The 26,572-nt window shown below is 41.3% G+C and overlaps 1 protein-coding gene across 3 annotated transcripts in view; it reads left to right on the forward strand.

Moving 5' to 3' along the window:
- smg1 (SMG1 nonsense mediated mRNA decay associated PI3K related kinase) overlaps positions 1-26,572 on the forward strand; it is a 169,194-nt gene that overhangs the window by 91,143 nt on the left and 51,479 nt on the right. For all 3 annotated transcript variants that reach the window (XM_060840420.1, XM_060840421.1, XM_060840422.1), the window contains exons 33-41: positions 1,428-1,566; positions 2,818-3,039; positions 13,078-13,258; positions 15,382-15,543; positions 18,390-18,607; positions 19,956-20,110; positions 21,842-22,064; positions 24,371-24,617; positions 26,285-26,514. In XM_060840420.1, coding sequence (XP_060696403.1) covers positions 1,428-1,566; positions 2,818-3,039; positions 13,078-13,258; positions 15,382-15,543; positions 18,390-18,607; positions 19,956-20,110; positions 21,842-22,064; positions 24,371-24,617; positions 26,285-26,514 — 1,777 coding nt within the window. The remainder of the gene's footprint in view (positions 1-1,427; positions 1,567-2,817; positions 3,040-13,077; positions 13,259-15,381; positions 15,544-18,389; positions 18,608-19,955; positions 20,111-21,841; positions 22,065-24,370; positions 24,618-26,284; positions 26,515-26,572) is intronic.

Consider the following 26,572-nt stretch of genomic DNA (forward strand, 5'->3'; position numbering starts at 1 on the left):
TTATATAGCTCATTGCAGAGAGGCAAAGTCAATTGGAATGTGGGAGTTTCTGTGCAATATTGGCCGTGGAGCTGGAAGGTTCGAGGTTACTAGATTCATGTAACATGCCATAATTATGTACAAATTAAAAAGTGTTGATTGCAAATCGAAAACTGAAAAAACTGCAGATGCTGTAAATCAGAAACAAAAGCAGAAATTGCTGAAATAACTCAGCACGTCTGGCAGCATCTGTAAAGAGAAGTCAAAGTTAACATTTTGGGTCAACTGAGGAAGGGTCACTTGACCTGAAACGTTACCCTTGATTGCAAATCAGTTGTCTTGGCTTTAGCTAGGATATCAAAAATTGACGCTGTGCTGAGAAGATTCAGTAAAATTATAACCAGAATGTGGGACTTAAGTTACAGAAACTGGAATTGTTATCTTTAAACATAGAGAACATAAAGGGGAAATTTTCATAGAAAATCGTGCACTTGTATAGCATTTTTCAGGACACAGTGTCTCTGTAACTGATGATGTACTGTATAAAGTGCATTCACTGTTATAATCTGTGAAAAGGAGCAGCCACTTTGCGTGCACAGGTGCCACAAGCAGCAAAATGGTGACCAGATAATCTGTTAGTGTTATTGATTGAGGGATGAATATTAGCTTGTACGCTATGGATAACTTGTTGAAGTAGTGGCTATGGGATATTTTACATCCATCTGAAGAGGCAGGTGGCCTCAGTTTAGTGTCTTAATTGAAAATGGCACCTATGTGAGTGCAATGTTCTCTCATTCCTACATTAATGTTAGCCCAGAGTTTTGGTACCTAAGTCTTGGGTTGGGACTTGAACCTGGAACCTTGAGATTAATGTGACTGTGCTACCAGTTTAATTAAAGGTGAGACAAAATCATGACTTGATTGTGTAAATAGAGAAATCATTTCAGTGGTATATGAATCAGTAATGAGAAAACACAGCTCTGAATTGTAAACAAAAATCTCAAGCAAGATGGCAATTTTTTAATGCAATAACTCACTCAGGAAAGCACGAGTGCTGGGATTAGATGCAGTAAGAACTTTTAAAAGGGTATTGGATTAGTATTCAGAGGGGAAAGATCTGCAGATTTGAAGGAAGGAACTAGGAAAGGCAAGAATCAAAGCCAGCAAAGGGGTGATGGGTTGAATGGCCTACTACTGTGTGTCTATCCATGTATGATGATACTATGTTGTGTACATATGCATTTATATAATAGGAAAAGACTGATGCCCTGAGACAAGAACAGGAACACGAAGTCTGTTTTGTGGTCAAGGAGTGTTCATGCACGTGGCTTTTTTTAGATATTTTATTGATTGGAGATTGTCAATATTGTGGCCTATTTATACTAAAGAAAAATGTGTGTGGCTCTTGTAAAGCATCAGGATTTATTTTTGGGTCTGTTTTATTATAGTCAGGGTGAAGGGGTTTCACTTCTGACCAGAGAGAAGACCGATGTTCAAAATCTACTTCCAGAAAACACATCTGAAGAAGACACAGAAACTATTTATGGAATTTTGGGGCAAGCTTTGTGTCGACCAACAGGAATTCAGGTAAACGGTTAAAAACATTTCCTTTTGTTAGCGAGTTTTGAGAAGATTTATTGTTCAGATTGAGGCTCTGGATGTAAGTTTGCTCGCTGAGCTGGAGGGTTTGTTTTCAGACGTTCGTCACCATACTAGGTAACATCTTCAGTGGGCCTCCGGACAAAGCACTGCTGATTCCTGCTTTCTATTTATATGTTTGGGTTGCTTTGGGTTGGTGATGTTTCCTGTGATGTCTTTTCCTATGGTGATGTCATTTTCTGTTCTTTTCTCAGGGGGTGGTAAATGGGGTCCAAATCAGTGTGTTTGTTGATAGTGTTCCGGTTGGAATGCCGTGCTTCTAGGAATTCTCCTGCATGACTCTGTTTGGCTTGTCCTATGTTGGATGTGTTGTCCCAGTCAAAATGGTGTCCTTCCTTATCTGTATGTAAGGATACTAGTGAGAGAGGGTCATGTCGTTTTGTGGCTAGTTTTCTGCCTGATTATTCATGGCATAGCGTGCAAGAACTGTAACAAACACTACATTGGACAAACAAGCAAAAAGCTAGCCACCCAAATACATGAACGCCATATAGTCACAAAACGACATGACCCTCTCTCACTAGTATCCTTACATACAGATAAGGAAGGACACCACTTTGACTGGGAAAACACATCCATCCGAGGACAAACCAAACAGCGACATGCACGAGAATTCCTAGTAGCATGGCATTCCAACCGGAATGCTGTCAACAAACATATCAAGTTAGACCCCGTCTACCACCCCCTGAGAAAAAGAACAGGAAATGAGATATCACCAACCCAAAAAAGCCCAAACACATATTCTTCTGGAGGCTACTGAAGATGTTACCTAGCATGGTGACGAAACGTCTGAAAATGAACCTTCCAGCTCAGCAAGCAAACCCACATCCACTTCCTTTTGTGTTCAGAAACAGAAATTATTGGAAGAATTCAGCAAGTCTGGCAGCATCTGGAGAGAAATCAGAGTGAATGTTTCCAGTCAAGTCACACTCCGAACTCTCTGTAATTGTGTTGGTTATTTGTGGTTAAATGGCTTCAAATTTTTTTGTGCTGAAAGATAATTATCTAAGTTGTATAGTGAACAACTGAGTACAAACCGTTACTTGGAAAAAGTAATTTGTTTAAATTTGTATTTTCTCATATTTATAAAACAAGTAACTCTACTTCCTCCTCTTAATTTGAATTGAATCAGAGCTTAAATTTAATTTTAGCTTCATCTTTTGTAAAATTTGTTCTCAGGATGAAGACTTGGCCTTGCAGATAAATGATGATGAAGAAGATGACATGGTGGAGGTTATTTGGCGTCAGTTGATGACTAATTGCCCTTGGCTTGGTGACCAGGACGAGTGTGTCGTGGAAGGACTAATTGAAGTGTGGAGAAAAGTTGTAGATAGGATATTCAACCTTTATAAACTCTCTTGCAAGGCATACTTCACTTTCCTTAAACTGAATGCAGGTCAGGTTAGTAACCAAATTACCCATTGTGCAAATTGGTCTTACACTTTCGAGAGGAGGCAAAATGGGATACCTACTGCAATCAATTTGACAGCTTTGCTTGATCAATTTGCTTTTTAAATGAAAACCTTTTGGAGTTTTGTGCTAATGTCATGTCTTGCTAGGTTTTCATTTAAAGTCTGATTTTAAGACAGAAACTCTAGGAGGAGCTTTGTGCTCACTGGTGAAAGTCATTGTCTAGATTAATTCCATTAAATTCCACACAGTGTGGAACCAGGCCCTTCAGCCCAACGAGTCCACACCGACCTTCCAAAGAGTAACCCATCCAGACCCATTTCCCTCTGACTAATGTGCCTAACACTACGGGCAATTTAGCACGGCCAGTTCACCTGACCTACACATCTTTGGACTGTGGGAGGAAACCCACGCAGACACGGGGTGAATGTGCAAACTCCACACAGACAGTCACCTGAGGCTGAAATTGAACTTGGGACCCTGGTGCTGTGAGGCAGCAGTGCTAACCTCTGAGCCACCATGCCACCATCTACTTCTGGGATTTGCAAGAAAGGCTCAGAGGTTGGAGCTTTTATTGGAAACTGTGATTTTTAGGTTGACCCTGAAAAAAATGTAGACCTTGTTACCCTTACATATTGCTGTGGTGATTGATATGATTTCTGATATCTTGGTGACTTTTTTTTGAAACTGACAATCTAACCAAACAACATTTCCTTAGGTGAATCCTTTGGTCATCTGAGGAATGTATTTTTAGCCAGTCCAGTTATCCCTGATTCATTACTGTGCCTGGTTTGTTGTGCTCCTGAGCATCTATCATGTAATGACATTTTTGTGTAGCTTGGTATGACTAGCCCGGAAACCGTGCCATGAAGTAGCGGATCAAAGATGCTGTGGGAGATCTACAGAAATGTTTGTATCGTTCAACCTGTGTACTTGTGGAAGTAAAATCATAAAGAGGAGCCAGAATAGGCTGTTTGCCTCCATGAGCCTACTTTGCCACTCAATAGGATCTGGCTGACCTGACATTCATCTTTTCCATTATCTTCTCCTTTCCTGTGATTTCCCTTCCCTAATGATCTCTGCCCCACAGCTCTCTTGGCAAGGACTTCCAAAGCCACTCAGCCGCTCGTGAGAAGAAGTTTCTTTTCACCTCAGTCTGTAATAGGCATCCCTTTATTCTGAGACTATGGTCACAGGTCCGGCTGGACTCTCCCATGAGGGAAAATATCACCTCAGCATTGACCCATTAAAGACCCTTAAGAGTTTGATTTGTTTAAAATCTGATTGAAGATTTGTAGCTCGGGTATCCGTTGTTGTGGTTCTGCTCGCCGAGCTGGAAGTTTTTGCTGCAAACGTTTCGTTCCCTGGCTAGGGAACATCATCAGTGCGGTGGGAGCCTCGTGTGAAGCGCTGCTTTGATGTTTCTTCCGGTATTTATATTGGTTTGTTCTTGCCGCTTCCGGGTGTCAGTTTCAGCTGCAGTGATTTGTATCTGGGGTCCAGGTCGATGTGTCTGTTGATGGATGTTCTTGCCGTTTCCGGGTGTCAGTTTCAGCTGTAGTGGTTTGTATATGGTGTCCAGGTCAATGTGTCTGTTGATGGAGTTTGGGGATGAATGCCATGCTTCTAGGAATTCTCTGGCTGTTCTCTGTCTGGCTTGTCCTATGATAGTGGTGTTTTCCCAGTCAAATTCATGTTGCTGGTTGTCTGAGTGTATGGCTACTAGAGATAGCTGGTCGTGTCGTTTTGTGGCTAGCTGATGTTCGTGGATGTGGATTGTTAGCTGTCTTCCTGTTTGTCCTATATAGTGTTTTGTGCAGTCCTTGCATGGTATTTTGTAAACTACGTTAGTTTGGCTCATACTGGGTATTGGGTCCTTTGTTCTAGTGAGTTGTTGTCTGAGCGTGGATGTTGGCTTGTGTGCTGTTATGAGTCCTAAGGGTCGCAGTAGTCTGGCTGTCAGTTCTGAGACACTCCTGACGTATGGTAGAGTGGCTAGTCCTTTTGGTTGTGGCATGTCCTCGTTCCGTGGTCTATCTCTTAGGCATCTGGTGATAAAGTTGCGTGGGTATCCGTTTTTGGCGAATACCCTTGGCGAACTATACTGGCCAAGGGACTCAACTACAACCACAGGGATGCCAACACAGCAGACTTCCTAGCAGCACTAGAAAGCACACTCAGGAACAATGGACTGACAGAAGAGACACAACAAACAGTGAGACAAACGGTCGTACCCATGATGATAAGAAAACGACAAACACATAACCTCAACACCAAGGAGAGGGAAGCACTGAAAAATGACAAAAACATAATCATACTACCGGCAGATAAAGGCAGAATGACGGTCATCCTAGATAAATCTGACTACATCAGTAAAGCACAACAACTACTCGCAGACACCAACACCTACCAAATGAAGGATTCCGACCCCACACCACAACTCACCAATAGAATAATCAACACACTAAGGAATCTACAAAAAAACGGACAGATAACCAAAGCGGACCAGCAAAGAATGAAACCTGAAAGCAACAACACCCCCAGATTCTATGGACTACCCAAAGTACACAAACCAGACATCCCACTCAGACCCATAGTATCACTACCAGGGACACCAGCATACAAACTGGCCAAAGAACTACAACAAAAACTGAAACACCTAGTCAGCGGATCCAAACACTCCATACAATCAACACAGGAATTCTTGGACGTCATCAGGAAGACACACATAGACAAAGAAGAAACCATGGTATCATTCGATGTGACGGCACTGTTCACTTCAATTGACAAAACCCTAGCCAGAGAAACAATAGCCAACCTACTGGACATACATAACAGAACACAGGAGGCCAAACCTATCAACAAGGACGGCATACTTAAACTACTGGACCTGTGCCTCACCACACACTTTACATTCAACAATCAGATATACGAACAAATCAACGGAACACCCATGGGATCACCAATCTCGGGACTCATAGCAGAGGCAGTTATGCAAAGATTAGAACATACAGCCATACCACAAATCCAACCCAAACTCTGGATCAGATATGTTGATGACACCTTTGTAATCATCAAAAACACAGATATAGAAAAAACACACCAAATCATCAACGCCACACTCACAGGAATCCGATTCACACGAGAAGAGGAAAAGGATAGCCAACTCCCATTCCTAGACGTGTTAGTAGAGAGAACACCCAACGGAGAATTCACCACAAGGGTACACAGGAAACCAACACACACAGACCAAGTCTTAAACTATGAAAGTAACCACCCCAACACACACAAACGAAGCTGCATCAGGACACTATTCAAAAGAGCCACAACACACTGCAGTACACCAGAACTGCGAAAAGAGGAAGAGGAACATCTATACAAGGTATTCGCCAAAAACGGATACCCACGCAACTTTATCACCAGATGCCTAAGAGATAGACCACGGAACGAGGACATGCCACAACCAAAAGGACTAGCCACTCTACCATACGTCAGGAGTGTCTCAGAACTGACAGCCAGACTACTGCGACCCTTAGGACTCATAACAGCACACAAGCCAACATCCACGCTCAGACAACAACTCACTAGAACAAAGGACCCAATACCCAGCATGAGCCAAACTAACGTAGGTTACAAAATACCATGCAAGGACTGCACAAAACACTATATAGGACAAACAGGAAGACAGCTAACAATCCGCATCCACGAACATCAGCTAGCCACAAAACGACACGACAAGCTATCTCTAGTAGCCATACACTCAGACAACCAGCAACATGAATTTGACTGGGAAAACACCACTATCATAGGACAAGCCAGACAGAGAACAGCCAGAGAATTCCTAGAAGCATGGCATTCATCCCCAAACTCCATCAACAGACACATTGACCTGGACACCATATACAAACCACTACAGCTGAAACTGACACCCGGAAACGGCAAGAACATCCATCAACAGACACATCGACCTGGACCCCAGATACAAATCACTGCAGCTGAAACTGACACCCGGAAGCGGCAAGAACAAACCAATATAAATACCGGAAGAAACATCAAAGCAGCGCTTCACACGAGGCTCCCACCGCACTGATGATGTTCCCTAGCCAGGGAACGAAACGTTTGCAGCAAAAACTTCCAGCTCGGCGAGCAGAACCACAACAGTTTGATTTGTTTCAATGAGATTGCCTCTCGTTCTTCTAAAGTCCAGTGAGTAGAGATTGTCTATTCAACTTTGCCCATAAGACAATCCCTTCATACCAGCGATCATCATAGTGAGCCTTCTATGAACTGCTTTCAATGATTATATCTTCCCTTCAGTAAAGGGACCAAAACTGCTCTCAGTATTCCAGGTGTAGTCTCACCCGCATCTTGTAAAGTTGTTGTATGTCTTCCCTACTCTCAGGCGCTGATCCCCTAATAAGTACAGTTGCTGGAGTTCACAGTGAAGCTCTACATTCAAGGATGTTTGTCACCAATAGCTGCAGCTTTACTGAGTAGTTTCCAATATTTCTTTCATCTTGGATCCAACTGTAAGAAACTCAACGGTTAGCCACAATGTTTAAATAAGTTTACCTTATGGTTATTTCTAAATTTCATCTGTTGTAGAGTGTCTTTTTTTTTCACAGACATGCAGGTGATCAATAGCATTTGAGAAATAAGAACATGACCTTACACAAAGAACAGTACAACACAGGAGCATGTCTTTCGGCCCTCCAAGCCTGCGCTTCCACATTTTGCTCTTCCCTACTGAAACTGTCTTCACTTACAGGATCCGTATACTTCTATTCCCTTCCTGTCCATGCTGCTTTAACGCTGCTATTGTGTCTGCTTCCACCACCACCTGAGGCAATGCATTGCAGGTATACACCACCCTTAGTGTGAAAAGATTTTGCTCACACATTTGGTTTAAACTCCTTCTCCTCTTTCCTCTTCTACTACCCAAACTCCGCCTTCCTCTTCCTTTTCCCGCCACCTGTCCCTTGAATCTGTGTCCCCTAGTAATTGACCCTCCACCTTAGGAAAAAGCCTCGTACTTTCCACTCTATCTATGCCATTCACAATCTTAGGAACTTCCATTAGGTTGCCCCTCAGCTTCCTCCGTTCCAGTCAAAGCACCTTTCTTCATTGCTAAAATCCCCTGTACTAGGCAACATCCTGCTAAACCTTTCCTGTATCCTCTCCAAAGCATCTGCATCCTGTTGGGAGTGTGATGATGAAAACTGTACGTATGTATTGCTCGTACTCTGGGAGCATTTGAGTTATCAAAAGGCAAAGATAAAGAAGATTCCTGATTATTGCAGCAAGTAATTTTGAATAATTTCTCCCCAGCGCTTTTTAATGTTGTCCTTTTCAGAGAAAAAACATTGAACTTGCTTTAGGGTTTGCCTATTGGTTGGATTTTTGAGGTCTGACTATATTCCCTATAATACTGGGACCTGGATTCAGAATGGAGAAACTACCAGACAGCAACCATCCAAAAGATCTGTGACTTCCGGGATCCATGAGCAACTCTTAAATTTGTGACACCCTCTGGAAAATTGAATATTTAATTTCTGCCTTCACGAGATTTCAGCATCTCTGGCAAGAATTTACTGATCATCCCTCATTGTTCTAAAAAGGCCCATCAAGAGCACAGTAAAGAATCAACCATATTATCGTGAGTCTGGAATTTTCTCTGGACAAGAACGAGTGAGGAGAGGAGATTTGCTTTTTTGAAGGACATTAGTGAGCAAAATGAGTTTTACGACAGTCAATGATAGTTAATGTGGTCGTCATCACAATTAAGCTTTATGTTTCAGATTTATTAACTAAATTCAAATTTAACCAGTCACTGTAACGGTACTGAACTCATTTCATTCACCTGGGCATCTGGTTTACTGTTCCAGTGATGTTACCATTATGCTACCACCTCCCTTACATTATAATAACATAATGTAATTTCCTGTAGTTCTGGATACAATCCACTTTTCTGGAAAGTCACCTAGTATCACAGAGATTGATGGCAGTGGTGAGCCTTGGAATTATACTGGTGAAGGAATGTTTACACTGGGATCATTGCTGGGCAAGATACTGTAGCATTCATTTTAACAACGCTGACTTTGCAGAGTGGCTCATACTGGCTGAAAGGAAGGCTTTGGTCATTCCAGGAGATGTTGAAAGGCATCACTGTTAATTGTTGTTTTTCTCTCGAGCAGTGGGTGGCCAATGGTTTTGGTAACAGTTGCGGTTTCAATGGATGTAGAGTTCAAGTTGACTGCTTCCAGACAATTGAGGGAGCCAAAATTACCTGAAGTCCTTCAGGCAAAATATCTCTTGGAGTATTTCATGGAGTCAGACTTGATATGTAAATGCCTGTTGCTGACCTGACACCGGTAGCCAGATTTGTTTTTTTGAAAGGAAGATTTGTTAGATCAAAACCCTTGTGTCCAGGATTCACATTTTCTGAAAATCATGCAATCTGAAAGGGAAAATCATTTGTATTGATCACTTCAAAGAATTTTACAAATCATTATCAATGAATTATTGACCCGGGACTGGATGTCCACAGATAGTGGATTCGAGTTGAGGTGACTGGTGATCTGTACACAGTTGACATTTTTCCTACTGATCCACGTTTCTGTTGGAACCTGATGCTCATAAAATGAAAAAAATTGTTTTTTTTAATTGCAAAAGTTCATCTATTTATGGTAAAATGTTTTGGAGGAAAGTGTCTCAAAATACTTGAAATTAGAACAAATAACTCCAGTCTGGCAGCATCTGTGATGGTGACCCTTCTTCAGAACTGATAGTTTCTTGGAAAAGGTGATAGATATGCTGGAGACGGGGCTTTGGGTGGCGTCTGATAGAAAGGTGTGGACAGAACGGGTGGAGATGGAGGCCACAGAAAGAAACTTGGGTGACAAAAGGAGTGGTTGGTAATAAGCCAGGGATGAAGAAAAGCTGGTAATGGGGACCATGAGCAGGTGAAAATAGATTGGCTATACTGAAAGCAGCCAAGTCAAGACAGTGCCTGGAGTATGGGGGTGGCTAAAGGGCATAGGTATTCATGCTGAAAAATTATTGAATTTTTAAAATTCATTTGTGGGATGTGGGCATCGCTGGCTGGGCCAGCATTTATTGCCAGTCCTTGATTGTCTGGGAGAAGGTGGTGGTGAGCTGCCTTCCTGAACAGCTGCAGGTCCATGTGCTATGGGTTGGCTCTCAATACCATGAGGGAGGGAATTTTAAAATTTTGTCCTAGCGACAGTGAGGGAGTGGTAATATATTTCCGAGTCAGGATGGTAAGTGACTTGGAGGGAAATTTGCAGGGGGTGGTTTTCCCACTTAGCAGCTGCCCTTGGTTGTGTGTTTGGAAGGAATGTCAGTGGCGGAGGGAGTGGATGTTGTGGTTCTGATCGCTGAGCTGGGAATTTGTGTTGCAGACGTTTCGTCCCCTGTCTAGGTGACATCCTCAGTGCTTGGGAGCCTCCTGTGAAGCGCTTCTGTGATCTTTCCTCCGGTATTTATAGTGGTTTGAATCTATCGTTTCCAGTTGTCAGTTCCAGCTGTCCATTGCAGTGGCCGGTATATTGGGTCCAGGTCGATGTGCTTATTGATTTGAATCTGTGGATGAGTGCCATGCCTCTAGGAATTCCCTGGCTGTTCTCTGTTTGGCTTGTCCTATAATAGTAGTGTTGTCCCAGTCAAATTCATGTTGCTTGTCACCTGCGTGTGTGGCTACTAAGGATAGCTGGTCGTGTTGTTTCGTGGCTAGTTGGTGTCCATGGATGCGGATCGTTAGCTGTCTTCCTGTTTGTCCTATGTAGTGTTTTGTGCAGTCCTTGCATGGGATTTTGTACACTACGTTGGTTTTGCTCATGCTGGGTATCGGGTCCTTTGTCCTGGTGAGTTGTTGTCTGAGAGTAGCTGTTGGTTTGTGTGCTGTTATGAGTCCTAGTGGTCGCAGTAGTCTGGCTGTCAGTTCGGAAATGCTCTTGACGTATGGTGTTGTGGCATCTCCTCGTTCCGTTGTCTTTCCCTTAGGCATCTGTTGATGAAATTGCGCGGGTATCCGTTTTTTGTGAATACATTGTATAGGTGTTCTTCTTCCTCTTTTTGCAGTTCTGGTGCACTGCAGTGTGTTGTGGCCCTTTTGAATAGTGTCCTGATGCAACTTCGTTTGTGTGTGTTGGGGTAAACTTTGAAAACAAACGAAGCTGCATCAGGACACTACTCAAAAGGGCCACAACACACTGCAGTGCACCAGAACTGCAAAAAGAGGAAGAAGAACACCTATACAATGTATTCACAAAAAAACGGATACCCGCGCAATTTCATCAACAAATGCCTAAGGGAAAGACAATGGAACGAGGACATGCCACAACACCATACGTCAAGAGCATTTCCGAACTGACAGCCAGACTACTGCGACCACTAGGACTCATAACAGCACACAAACCAACAGCTACTCTCAGACAACAACTCACCAGGACGAAGGACCCGATACCCAGCATGAGCAAAACCAACGTAGTGTACAAAATCCCATGCAAGGACTGCACAAAACACTACATAGGACAAACAGGAAGACAGCTAACGATCCGCATCCATGAACACCAACTAGCCACGAAACAACACGACCAGCTATCCTTAGTAGCCACACACGTAGATGACAAGCAACATGAATTTGACTGGGACAACACTACTATTATAGGACAAGCCAAACAGAGAACAGCCAGGAAATTCCTAGAGGCATGGCACTCATCCACAGATTCAATCAATAAGCACATTGGCCTGGACCCAATATTCCGAACCTGCAGCAGACAGCTGGAACTGACAACCGGAAGCGGCAGATTCAGACCACTACAAATGCCGGAGGAAAGATCACAGAAGCACTTCACAGGAGGCTCCCAAGCACTGAGGATGTCACCTAGACGGGACGAAACGTCTGCAACACAAATTCCCAACTCGGTGAACAGAACCACAACAATGAGCATCCGAGCTACAAAGTTTGGAGGGAGTGGATGTTTATGGATGTAGTGCCAATCAAGCGGGAGTTGTTTTGTCCTGGATGATGTCAAGTTTCTTGTGTTGTTGGAGCTTCACCTATCCAGGCAAATGGGGAGTATTCCATCACACTCCTGACTTGTGCCTTGTGCCTTGTAGATGATGGACAGGCTTTGGGGAGTTGACATTTGCTGCAGTATTCCTAGTCTCTGACTTGCTCTTGTAGCCATTTTCTATATGTAGTGAGTTCACTTGAGTTTCTGGTCAATGGTGAAGATTGTGGGGGACTCCGTGACGGTAACACCATTGAGTTTCAAGCAACAATGGTTAAATTGTCTCATATTGGTGGTGGTCATAGTCTGTCCTTTGCAAATATTAGTTATCGATATGGAGTTCTGAATGGTCCCCAACTGAAAACAAGGTGGTGTCCTTTTGCACCAGAGCCCCTCTGGAGCATTGCAGCAGGCCTGAGAGACCAATGTTGGCCACAGAACAGGGTGGGATGTTGAAGTGGCAGGCAACAGGAAGCTAGGGGTAATTTTTACGTACAGAATGTGAGTGTTCCGCAAAGTGGTCACCCAGTCTGTGCTGCTCTCCCTAATGTAGAGAACACCACTTTGTGAGTAGCAAACATAGTAGAAAATACTAGTGATAAGAATAAGATGTGTTCACAAAAGAGAAAACAATCTTTGTGCAATTTAAAATTAATCTTTTGTGGATTAAATCTATTTGGTGAGAGCATATATATCGATTAAAAACGTGCTGCTGATTGGATATTATTGATGAACAAATATGGGTCTACTTTGCATTTGAAATTGCTCTTTGTTTAAAAAGCCATTATATCAGGGTTTTAAAGTTCCTTTGTCTATCTTCATTTCTCCTGTAGCCCCATCAACATTAAATCTTTAGAATATTTCCTACATTGAAAATTATTTTGCAAAATGTAATTTAATCTATTGGCCTGTTTAACATTTTAATCCATTCGTTTTGGAAAGTAAATTTGTAAAAGGAGTTGAATTTTTACGCTGTGTCTTGCTACATTTGCAGGTCCATGTGGATGGTGAAGATCCCAAGGTGATGCTTAATAATACCCCCACCAAGCAAAGCAATGATGATGTCATTGTGATGGCTACTCTGAGGTTGCTAAGATTATTAGTAAAACACGCTGGTGAGCTCAGAGAGGGCTTGGAGCATGGTCTAGCTACCACTCCCACAGCTCCATGGAGAGGCAAGTATCAACTGGAAATGACAAGTCGCCTCACATCACTGACGCCAAACTTTCTGTTTATAGCCTACAGTAAAGCAGATTGAAGTGAGGTCAATATTTGGGCAGCCTCGTTATAAATGGAAGTGATGCAAGAGCAAAGTGATGTCTTATCAAAGTGACAGTTTAAAGATTCCACATTGACTCTGGTTCTTGGTACTGTTCTGATTTGCTTGAAGAATTTACAGCTACGAGTTGAAGGTTATTGTAATACTGTGTGAGAGGCATCAACATACAAAAGTATTAATAAACCTGGAGAATTTGTAATTAACTAATTTTAGTGAAGGTGAATTTAGGTAGGAAGAGAAGAATTCAGGTGCTACTTAAATAGGGTGGAGGAGCAAATAAATTTGCATAGCTCACTAGAACTATCCAATGTTATTTCGAAAAAAAGCACATTTTGAGGGACAAAAGCGCTACTTTTCTGCTCTGTTAAACCTATCTGAAACCTTGGACAGACCATAGTGTACACAGTTCTGGTTTCTGTGTTCTGAAGGAACTAGCACCTAGAGATTATTTTTGAGAAAATGTTGAATAGACTTCAAGACCTTTTTCTATAAGAAGAGAGAAGTTATGTCGGAAATTTGGCATGTCGTTAGAACGTCCATATTGCCGCCATGAAGAATAATTGCAGCCAGTATAAGTGTTATTTAGACAGGATTTTATAAATTTGTGGAGGTGCTGGTATTAGATTGGGGTGAACAAAGTTTAAAAATTGCATAACACCAGGCTATAGTCCAACAGGTTTATTTGGAAGCACAAGCTTTCAGAGTGCTGCTCCTTCAGGTAGCTGTGGAGCAGCATCATAAGACACAGAATTTATAACAAAAGATTAGTGTCATACAGCTGAAATGATATGTTGAACAAACCTAGATTGCTGTTAGTCTAATGATAATGATAAATTTGAGGGAGAGAAGAGTAGGAAGATTTGTTAATGGGGTGAAATGAACAGCCTGAAAGGAGGCTTGTATGACCAGAACCAATAATTGTGACTTGTAGGGTTTCATGAGACTGATGGTGTCTCTCAACCTTAACTAGGTGACCTCCTGAGAAGTAATGGTCTTGGAGCATGCTTCCTATAAAATATCTGTAGTGCGCTTGGAAACTCTAACATAATGGACCCAGATCCTTTCAATGTCTTTCACTACAGTTTAGATGAGTCTTGGACTGCATTTCTGCCTCAGTTTGTTATGTAGCAATCTGATTCTGTAAACGGACAGTTTATAAACCAGTAACAGGAAATTATTCTCAAGTTACTGATCCAAAGAAGGCAATGGCTGCAACTGCCTCCCCCCTAATCTATTTGCCATTTATTTGGAAAATCCCTTTGGATTCAGTGAACAAACACGTTATGCAGTAAAAACTTTAGAAACTTAAATGATTTTCTTGAGAATTTAGAAGTAATATAAAGCTTATAAGTAATTGTGTTCAAAATATATGCAGAGTTCCTCTTGAGCTGAAACATGATGAAACTTCACACAGTCATAAGGCCCTCTGAAGATTAGCAAAAAGCAGCAGGTTTCAGCAAAAGTTAATCACTGTGAGATATGATAAAATCTCCAAGTTCCTGGTTGAAGTGAATCCTAGAGGCTTCATTAAGTGCATAATTCTGTCTTGCACTCAGTTGAGGAAATGACCACTGTTGAAGTGGTATTCAATATCAAACATATCCCCATAGTTTCCATGTATCTGCAGCAAGTGAATGAACAGATGTCTTGTGCACGAAGCCTGTTTTAGCTTTAAGCAGTCACTACATTTTGTTTATTTTTTTGAAAAACATTCAATAGAATGGTAGTCCTGGAAATGAGAGAAAGTGTGCAAAATCCTATCAGAACAGGCAATGCATACCGCTTCAATAATGCTGTAGCTTTAGGCAGTCATTCAGCTTTGTGTCTGTTAGATAATAAAGCAAGAAATTATTTATTCAGTTTTCATGAGAACGGAGTACAAAATTGCTGATTTGTATTTATTTTTGTATGTTATCAAATCATATTTTTACTGATGACTTTGTTACACAATAATTGAGCTTTATATTGTCTCCATGTCTTTGCAAAGAATGTTTATATTTAGTCTGGTCTTTGTTTCAGGTATTATTCCACAGCTGTTCTCGCGTTTGAATCACCCTGAGGTTTATGTCCGCCAGAGCATATGCAATTTGCTGTGTCGAGTAGCTCAGGATTCTCCTCATCTTATCCTGTATCCTGCTATTGTTGGCTCAATATCACTCAGTGGTGAATCCCAGTCCTCTGGTAATTAACATTTCTGTTGAAAATGTGTTGCTGGTTAAAGCACAGCAGGTCAGGCAGCATCCAAGGAATAGGAAATTCGACGTTTCGGGCATAAGCTCTTCATCAGAAATTAACATTTCTGTCTAGATATTAACCTGCTGTTAGCAAGGCCACTAGTAGAATTATAACTGACTTTAATGAATACATATTTAAACAGAAATAACTTTGTTACCCTAACCGCAAAAAATGCATTGAAATCTTGTTTCTGTAAATTATTAAAGGTGGAACACTTGTAATGTCCTTCTGTTTTGCTTTACAAATATTCCAGAAATATTCCTTTTTTGCTCATTTTTCCTTCTCTCGTGGGTATGTAGAATGTCACGAGAATGGTGGAAGCCAGTTGCCTACTAACTAATAGATAAATGCCCTTTCACTTCTACACCAGTATGAAATACTTTGAGCATGAGAGACTTATCAGTGAGGGAGCACTTTGGGGCCAGGGATCATAATTCTATTATTTTTAAAATAGTTATGGAAAAGGATAGGTCTTAACTAAAAGTTAAAAGTTCTAAGTTGGACTAAGGCCAATTTTGACAGTATTAGGCAAGAATGTTCAAAAATTGATTGGACGAGGCTATCTGCAGGTAAAGGGGCAGTTGGAAAGTGGGAGGCCTTCAAAAATAAGGTGATGAGGGTCCAGCGATTGTAAATCCCTGTTAGGCTGAAGGGTAAGGCTGGGAGGTGTAGGGAATGCTGGATGATTGGAGAAATTGAAGCTTTGGTCAATAAAAAGGAGCATTTGTCGGGTGTACAGCTGGGATCCAGTGTATCCCGGGAAGTGTGTAAAGGTAGTAGGAGTATACTTGTGGGAAATCAAGAGGGCAAAAAGGGGACGTAGCTTTGACACACATGGTTAAAGAGAATCTAGAGAGATTCTACAAATACATTAAGGGCCAAAGAGCAACTATGGAGAGAATAGGGCCCCTCAAAGATCAACAAGGCCATCTTTGTGTGGACCTGCAGGAGATGGTTGAGATACTAAAGTACACCATGTTAATATTTACTCGGAGACGGATATGAAAGCTTGAAGACTTGGAGAAATAAATAGTGAAATCTTGAAAAGTGTCAATATTGCAAAGGAGGAAGATGCTGGGCATCTTAAAATGCAGAAAGGTGGATTAATCCCCAGAACCTGATCAGGTGTACTTTAGAACTTTATGGGAAGCTAGGGAAGTGATTGCCTAGTGATGGACCCCTTGCTGAGATATTTGCATTGTTGATAGCCGCAGGTGAGGTACCGGAAGACTGGAAGTTGGCTATTTAAAGGTGGTAAGGAAAAGCTAGGAGACTATAGACCAGTGAGCCTGACATCAGTTGTGGGTGGGTTGTTGAAGGGAATTTGGAGAGACAGGATTTACGTATTTGGAAAGGCAAGAACTGATTAGGGATAGTCAACATGGCTTTGTGCATGGGAAATCATGTCTCGCAAACTAACATGATTGAGTTTTTGTTTTGAAGAAGTAACAAGATTGGTGAAGGCAGAGTGGTGGATGTTGTCTGTATGGACTTCAGCAAGGTGTTCGATAAGATTCTGCATGGTAGCCTGCTTAGCAAGGTTAGATCACATGGAATCCAGGGGGATGTAGCCATTTGGATATAAAATTGGCTCGAAGGTAGGAGACAGAGGATGATGGGAGAAGGTTGTTTTTCAGACTGGAGGCTTGCGACCAGTGGAGTGCTGCAAGGATTGGTGCTTGGTTCACTGCTTTATGCCATTTATATAAATGATTTGCGTGTGATTTTAGGAGGTATAGTTAGTAAGTTTGCAGATTACTTCAAAATTAGTGGTATAGTGGACAGTGAAGGTGGGCTCTCTAAGGTTACCAAGGGATCTTGATCAGTTTGGCCAATGGGCTGATGAGTGGCAGATGGAGTTAAATTTGGGTGAATACAAGGTATTGCGTTTTGCTACCACAAATCCAGGCAGGGCTCGCAGATTTTGTGGTGGGGTCTTGGGGTTGTGTTGCCATGCAGAGAGACCTTGTGGTGTAGGTATTTAGTTTCTTGGAAGTGGAGTCACGGCTAGATAGGGTGGTGAAGAAGGCATTTGGTCTGCTTGCCAATATCAGTCAGCGAGTTGACTATAGGAGTTGGGAGGTCATGTTGTGGCTGTAGAGGTCATGAAGCCATTTTTGGAACATTGCATTCAGTTCTGATAACCCTATTACAGGAAAGATGTTCAACTTAAAAGAAAAGATTTACCAGGATCTTGGAGAGTTTGGCTAGAAGGAGAGACTGATTAGGATGGAGCTATTTTTCCTGTAGCATCAGAGGCTGAGGAGTGAACTTAGAGGTTTACAAGATCATGAGGATAGGGTAAATAGCAAAAGTCCCCCCCACCCCCCCAGGGTAGGGAGTCTAAAACTAGAGAGGGAAACTATTTAAAAGTGGCTACCTTTTCACGCAGAAGATGGTGTGTGTATGCAATGAGCTGCCAGAGGAAGTGGTGGAGGCTGGGACATTTATGGCATTTAAAAGGCATCTGGATAGCTATATGAATAGGAAGGGTTTAGAGGGATATGGACCAAATGATGGCCAATGGGTCTCTATTAATTCAGGAAATCTGATCAGCATGGACAAGTTCAACCAAAGTTTGTTTCCATGCTGTATAACTTTTTAAAAAAAAACTAGTTCCAATTGTGCCAAATGAATTTTAAGTAGTCCTTAGTATCAAATCTTGGAGCATATGCTGAGAGAGCTGCTTTTTAATGGCTAATTGAGGTTACTGTCTTATGTCAGTTCAATTTCTTTCCAATTAATCTTGCTCCTTCACATCTAAAAAAAATTTTGTCACATTTCTTCTTCAGGAGCCAAACTGTCATCTGCAATTCCTACCCTGCTGAGTAATATCCAGGCTGAAGCTCTGTCTGGGGGTGAGTGTGAAGAAAATAGTCCTCCTGGATCTCAAGACAGTATCAAAGATGAACAGAAAACTTGTTTTAATGAAGATCAAGCAATGATGCAGGACTGCTACAGCACAATAGTAGATAAACTGTCATCAGCAAATCCTACCATGGTCCTACAGGTACTGTGAATTTTGTTACTAAATTGCAGTAAGAATTATAGTTTTTTTGTTTAGACTGTTCACTTTCAGAGATTTTCTGAAAATTTTATGCTCATGTATCTTACAGTCTCATCAATGAGGGAGTCAAGGGTTATGGGAATAAAGCTGGAAAGTGGAGTTGAGGGCTATCAGATAAGCTGTGATTTCTTTTGAATGGCAGAGTAGACTGGATGGGCTGAATGGCCTGCCTCTCCTGCATCTCATGGCCATATTGCCAAAATCTGTCCAAATCGGGAACTTGGTGAACTCAGAACAAAAGTAAAGGTATAGTACTTTTTGATGGCCGCCCCCAGATATCAGGATGACAACATTCAATGGAGTTTTTAAAATGAATTCATACTAATGACTGAAGCTGGAAAGCTGAGTTACTTTATACAGAGATGTCAACTGCTGAAGCAAGTGATCCTGTCAATTGTATTCTGGAAAATGTTAGCACGTGCCACAATCTGAAAATGCCACTAGTCCAATATTGGATCTCAAATCTTTACCTACAAAAACAATATAAAGTATTCAGATGATGGAGAACAGAAGTAAAAGCAGTGCTGGAGAAACTCAGCTCTGGCAGCATCTGCAGAGAGGGAAAGACTTAACGTTATCAGTTCAATATGACTTCTCTTCAAAATTCTAGACCTGTTGAGTTTACACAGAACTTGGATTTTATTTCAAATTCTCCACCTTCCTTCCTCCAAAGTTATTTGTGAATTAGTAGAGGAGCCATAGTTGTTAGTGATTATGTAATTAGTTATGAAGCTGCATTTAATAATTTTACCTTCTTTCCCCACAAGCCTATCTCTGAAGTTGGGGGCATGACAAACTTTTGTATTATTAACTTCCACTCAACAAATTTTGAACATTAATCGCAATGCTTTTTCATAGCTCATTTATTCCCACTGAGTTGTGCTTGAAAATAAATTATTTACCTTCCTCCATCAATGCCCAAGAATTAAAATCTGGGTGCCAGCTGTTGATGGTGAGTGGGTACGAACTGAAATGCTGACATTTCGGTATTGGTTGAGTATATGGTTGCACATGTGGATTTACATTTGTTAATTCTGGCTATACTTGGTAAATGTCAAAGATCCCAAAATACTTGGTTAATATTTATACAATCTTTCAACCCTGGATCCTGTTGAAAACTGAGTCCTTTTTTATTTAAATCTGAAGTGACTTCTGCAGTTTGTGAAAATACTGACGTGTAAACTTACAGACTGAAGATTGAGTGTTCACTTAGTCCATGTTTTTGAATTTATGGTGATCTTAGGTGAGAAGGTTTAATCTATTTTACCTTCTCGATGTGCTGGTACTGCAGGTCCAGATGCTGGTTGGAGAGTTACGGAGAATTACTGTACTGTGGGATGAGCTTTGGCTTGGTGTTCTTCAACAACAACACATGCATGTGTTACGACGCATTCAGCAATTGGAGGATGAGGTGAAGAGAGTTCAAAACAACAATACTCTTCGCAAGTAAGTGTTTCAAAGCTAGATGGAACCATCACAACAATTTGAATAAATTGTTCAAAAATAAAATACCTGGTTATGGTCCAACAGGTTTACTTGGAAGCACACTAGCTTTCGGAGCAATGCTCCTTCATCAGGTGGTTGTCACAAAGTGTGCTTCCAATTAAGCCTGTTGGACTATAACCTGGTGTTGTGATTTTTAGGTTTACTTGAAATTGCAAGCTTTCAGAGCTCCGCTCCGTCCTCAGGCATGGTATGATTCCTGAGGGAGTGCTCTGAATGCTTGCAATTTCAAATAAACCTGTTGGACGACACTTGGTATCTTCTGATTTTTGACATTGCCAATGTTGGACTGTGGACATCGCCACATGATAAACAATTTGTTGCATTCAGAACACAAACCTTTTATTTTCCGGCCATTTATAGGGCTAACCATGGTGCAAATAGAATTGGAAGTGTCAAAATGTTACTGCATTCAAAGTTTGTGCAACGATTTGTAGCTCGGGTGCTCGTTGTTGTGGTTCTGTTCACCGAGCTGGGAATTTGTGTTGCAAACGTTTCGTCCCCTCATCCGCTGATTCGATCAATAAGCACATCGACCTGGACCCAATATACCGGCCACTGCAGCGGACAGCTGGAACTGACAACCGGAAGCGGCAGAGACAAACCATTGTAAATGCCGGAGGAAACATCACAGAAGCGCTTCACAGGAGGCTCCCAAGCACTGAAGATGTCACCTAGACAGGGGACGCAACGTCTGCAACACAAATTCCCAGTTCGGCGAACAGAACCACATGTTACTGCATTATTAAAGTATGGCTTTGGTCAGTTTGGTGTTCTTTGTGTCTGAGTTACATCAATAATATGTCAAACTTCTTTCCGGTGGGAATCATTTATGATAATTAATATTGAGAATATATTCCATCATTTATCATCTTTTAGTTTTGAAAACAATCTTATTTGAAGGATATATATATTCCTAATGAAGAGCTTATGCCTGAAACATAGATTCTCCCGCTCTTCGGGTACTGCCTAGCCACCTGTGCTTTTCTATCACAGCACACTCCCCTTATTGGAAGGATGTAGATTATCCTAATTTTATTTATTCATTCAAGGAGTAAGGCTGTTGCTGGCTAGGTCAGCAATTATTACTCATCCCCAATTGCCTAGAGGACAATTAAACAGCAACCACATTGCTGTGGGTCTGAAGTCACATATAGGCCAGATCAGGTAAGATGGCAGTTCCTTTCCCTAAAGGACATTAGTGAGCCAGATGGATTTTTTTTTTATTCCCCTGACAGTTGGTAGTGGAGTTGCAGGTGTCATTAGGCTCTTAATTCTAGATGTTTATTAAATTCAAATTCCACCATCTGCCATTGCAGGATTAAAACCCAGGTCCCCAGAACAAGACCTGGGTCTCCGGGTTAAGAGTCCAGTGATAGTCCTGTGAGGCCATCATAGTTTTTTGATTAGAGTTGTTTATTAACCAAAATGTGCAGCTTTATTTGCTTACATGAAAATGAAGTGCTTGGAGTTCAGAGAACATTTTTGAAAGTCCTGTTAGATAATTATATGTGACTATTCTTTTGTGTCACCTTTGCAGGTAATTCCTCTGTTAAAACTGTTTTGTTTTCAACCAAGATATTGGGCTGATTTTGGGTGAGCACTTGATGGGCTTTGCAGCATAAAAGCTCTTTTGTTTACGTAGAATCATTTCAGTCTTAACTTCTTTGATAGGGAAGAGAAAATAGCCATTATGCGGGAAAAGCACACAGCTTTGATGAAGCCAGTGGTATTTGCTCTGGAACATGTGTGCAGCATTACTTCAGCTCAGGCAGAAACTCCTCATGAAAAATGGTTTCAGGACACCTACGGAGAACCAATTAATAATGCTTTGGAAAAACTGAAGACCCCATCAAATCCTGCTAATCCTAGCAACAGTTGGTTGCCATTTAAACAGGTAAGATATTAAAAGCAGAAAGGATTGCACACGTAAGACCATGAGCAAGACTGTTTTATTCAGTTTTTAAATTGGTGGAACTTATTCTCAGGAAATGTGTGTACAATGGGATAGAATGTGCTGTCAGTGTTCTGTCTAGGTATAGTATTTTAAAGTTAGCTTCAAAGTTGTATTACTTGAGTGCTAGATAGTAATTTTCATGTCATGGAAGGACAGGCTACAGAAGTAAAGAATTAGGAAGGAGAAAGTGAGGTCTGCAGATGCTGGAGATCAGAGCTGAAAATGTGTGGCTGGAAAAGCGCAGCAGGTCAGGCAGCATCCAAGGAACAAGAGAATCGACGTTTCCTGAAGAAGGGCTTATGCCTGAAACGTCGAATCTCCTGTTCCTTGGATGCTGCCTGACCTGCTGCGCTTTTTCAGCTAAAGAATTAGGAAGCCTAGCCATTATGGGTGGATTGATGGTAGTGCATTTTATGTATTGTTGTTTAACCTATGGTTGCATCTCATTTTTAAAATCCTCATCCTTATTTCCAAGTGACTCCTGATGCCTTCCTATTTCTGTAACTTTGTCCATCTCTATAAGCCTTTTACATCTTTGTGCTTTTCCAGTTCTCGTCTCCTTGTATGTCCTTTAATATTACTTCTCCATCCAAATGTAGTGCTTCAGCTGCCTTAGCTCTGAGCTCTTGAGTTCCTTACTAAAATATTTGTGCTTTTATTCTTCATTCTTTATTTTAAGATAACCAATCGCTTTGATTCAACTATTGATTATTTGACTTTATCTCTTTAGATGGTTTCACTAAGTAACTTACAGTTAGCAACTTTGGCTGGTTTACTATGTCAAATGTAAACACAAGCGGTGGTGTGGGAAAATTGTTGGCAGGAATCCTGAGGGACAGGATTTATGTTATTTGGAAAGGCAAAGACTGATTAAGGCTAGTCAACATGGCTTTCTGAGTGGGAAATCATGTCTCTCAAACTTGATTGCATTTTTTGAAGAAGTAACAAAGAGGATTAATGAGGGCAGAGCGGTGGATGTGATCTATATCAACTTCACTAAAGCATTTGACAAGGTTCCTCATGGTAGACTGTTTAGCAAGGTTAGATTACATGGGATATAGGGATAACTGGTTGGTTGGATACAGAACTGGCTCAAAGGTAGAAGACAGAAGGTGGTGGAGGAGATTTACTTTTCAGACTGGACGCCTGTGACCAGGGTGTGCCTTAAGTTTGGTCCACTGCTGTGGATGTGATGTGGATGTGAACATCGGAGGTATAGTTAGTAAGTTTGCAGATGACACCAAAATTGGGGGTGGAGTGAACAGTGAAGAAGGTTCCCTCAGAGTATAGTGGGATCTTGATCAGAGAGGCCATAGGGCTGAGGAATAGCAGATGGAGTTTGTTTAATGGAATGAGGTGCTGTATTTTGGAAAGGCAAATCAGGGCAGGACTTATACACTTAATGGTAAAGTCCTGGGGAGTGTTGCTGATCAAAGAGACCTTTGGAGTGCAGGTTCATAGTTCCTTGAAAGCAGAGTCGCAGGTAGATAGGATAGTGAAGGAAGTGTTTGGTATGCTTTCCTTTATTGGTCAGATCATTTAGAATAGGTATTGGGAGGTCATGTTGCGGCTGTACAGGACATTAGTTAGGCCACTGTTGGAATATTGCGTTGAATTCTGTCTCCCTGCTTTGGAAGGATGTTGTGAAACTTGAAAGGGTTCAGAAAAGATTTACAAGGATGTTGCTGGACTGGAAGGTTTGAGCTATAGAGAAAGGCTGAATAGGCTGGGGCTATTTTCCCTGGAGCTTTGGAGGCTGAGTGGTGGCCTTAGGGGTTTATAAAATCGAGGATTATGGATAGGGTAAGTAGCCAAAGTCTCTTTCTCCAGGGTGGGAATCCAAAACTAGAGGGCATAGGTTTAAGACGAGAGGGGAAAGATTTAAAAGGGACCAAAGGGCAACTTTTTCATGCAAAGGGTTGTGCGTGCACAGAATGAGCTGCCAAAGGAAGTGGTGGAGGCTGGTACAATTTCAACATTTAAAAGTCATCTGGATGGGTACATGAAAAGAAAGAGTTTAGAGGGGTATAGCCAAGTGCTGGCAAATGAGCAAAGATTTATTTATGATATCTGGTCGACATGAAAGAGTTGAACTAAATTGTCTGTTTCTGTGCTGTACATCTCTGACTCTAAGCGGAAGGTGTTGTCGCTAGTATAAAGCAAGGATTTGAATTTCCTTAGTTTTTAAAGTAAATTAGAAGAAAAACCTTGAGACATGTAAAATATCAAATGTGAATGTTTTGCAGATAATGCTGAACTTACAACAGAGAGCTCAGAAGCGTACCAGCTACCTGCTGCACCTGGAGGAGATCAGTCCACGAATGGCTGCAATGTCCAATACTGAAATTGCTTTGCCAGGTGAAATCTCAGCCAGGGATGCAGTCACAATTCAGAGTGTTGGTAATACCATCACAATCCTTCCCACCAAAACCAAACCAAAGAAATTGATGTTCTTGGGCTCTGATGGAAAAAACTACCCATATCTGTTTAAAGGTAAAATGAGAATAGCTGTCCACATTTTATACTAATATTTAACTTTGATTCTTGATGTTGCTGGTCCCTATTAATTATCACTCACTGGTAGCACCCAAATGAGGGAGCAAATATAATTCACTTTTTTTGTACTATCTGATTTAACAGATCTTCTGTCCCAGTGTTACAATGCATGCATAGTTTAATTTAAGAAATGTCCAATATTTAAGCTGTTTCTGTGGTATAGAAGTTCAGAAAAGTTAATAAATTAAATATGCAGCACAGAAATAAGCCATTCAACCCATCCGATCTATATTGGGGTTTATGCTGTACACCAGTCACCCATCCTTGTCTGTCATTCTTGGGTGCGGTGCTCTATCGCTGTGGCCTCATACTAATTGACTTGCCATCAAATGTGTTTTTTTAAAAGTTTTTTCATTGGATTGGGGTACTGTTGGTAATGTCAGGATTTGTATCCATAACTGCCCTTAAAACCAAACCATTTGTGTGACTATGCAAGAGTCAGGCCACACTACTGTGGGTCTGGATTTGCGGCTGTGTCAGATTGGGTAAAGTGTACCAATTTCATTTCCTCAAGGACTGGTGATCCATGTGGGTCTTTTGTTTAAGTACAATTGATCATTAGTGATCACCATGTCTGAGATCAGCTTTTAATTCCAGGTTTTATCAATAGCAGTCCACTGAAACTGCTGGGATTTTAATGAATGTCTCCAGAGCATTAGACTAGGCTTCTGGATTAAAAGTCCAGTGACAATATCTCAATGCTAGTATTTCCCTCATCTCTGCTTTCATCTCAACTATTCCTGTATTTCTTAATTAAAAATCCATTGTTGTCAACCTCAAGTAGTTTATTGAATTTAGGGAGAAAAACAGCAAACTGTTTTCTCTTGCTGCTTAAAACACTTTAAACATATTCTCTATCTCCTCCTTCCCTGCACCTTCCCCACGCATATGCACACGCACACCCCCTCCTCCACATTTTGCTGAAATACCTTGACTCCTTTCCAATTCATGGTTTGATCAGTTTATGGAATAGTTTTAAAGCAAATTGTTTCTCAAAAATGTTACCATGCAGGAGGAGAGCATTCACATTATTCACTATTTTAAAAACATTATCTGAAGACATCACAGCCTCCAGTAAAAATGTTATGAGCAAATACTAAAAGGGCTGTTATCTTTATTAATTGTGCTCTTCAGCGTTCTCTTGTTAACTGTATTAGATTAAATGAAAACCAGGAGGATCATTGTCTTGGTTCACTTTTCAATTGTGAATGAACCGAAGTAGCTATAGGAGTGTGGCAGCTTGGTGTTAGCTCCATGATAGCGGGTTCTAATGGCTTTATAAACCAATCTGGTGAAGGAGGCAACACTCCCCTTGTCCCTTGACAACAGTAGCTTCTTTGTGAAAGATGAGAGTGGTGGCAAAATATTCTCAAAATCATTCTCACAGTAAGTGCTTTCTAGTCATCGGCTCCCACTTCTTTGACAATGTAGATCATATCACTGACTTTACAATTGGAAATTTAATTACAAATTTTATGTAGGGTCAACCTTAGTGAGGTACAGTTTAACATTATGTAGTGTGTATTCTTATGAAAATTATCTTATCAACTTTGCCAGTGTTTAATGTAAGTGACTGGGTTATTCCCCTTTCCTTCTGTTCACAGGGCTGGAAGACTTGCATCTGGATGAACGAATAATGCAGTTTTTGTCAATTGTAAATACCATGTTTATAAAAATCAATCACCAGGAGACTCCTCGCTTCCATGCCAGGCATTACTCTGTAACACCACTGGGTACAAGATCAGGGCTCATTCAGTGGGTGGATGGTGCCACTCCCCTGTTTGGACTGTACAAGCGTTGGCAACAAAGAGACGCAACTTTACAAGCACAGAAGGTATGCTGTAGCTGTTTGGTATTTTCGGATTTAAGTCTGGTTTCCAGACTGGAGAAGT

Source organism: Hemiscyllium ocellatum, chromosome 20 (assembly GCF_020745735.1).
Source record: "Hemiscyllium ocellatum isolate sHemOce1 chromosome 20, sHemOce1.pat.X.cur, whole genome shotgun sequence".
Taxonomy (NCBI): Eukaryota; Metazoa; Chordata; class Chondrichthyes; order Orectolobiformes; family Hemiscylliidae; genus Hemiscyllium; species Hemiscyllium ocellatum.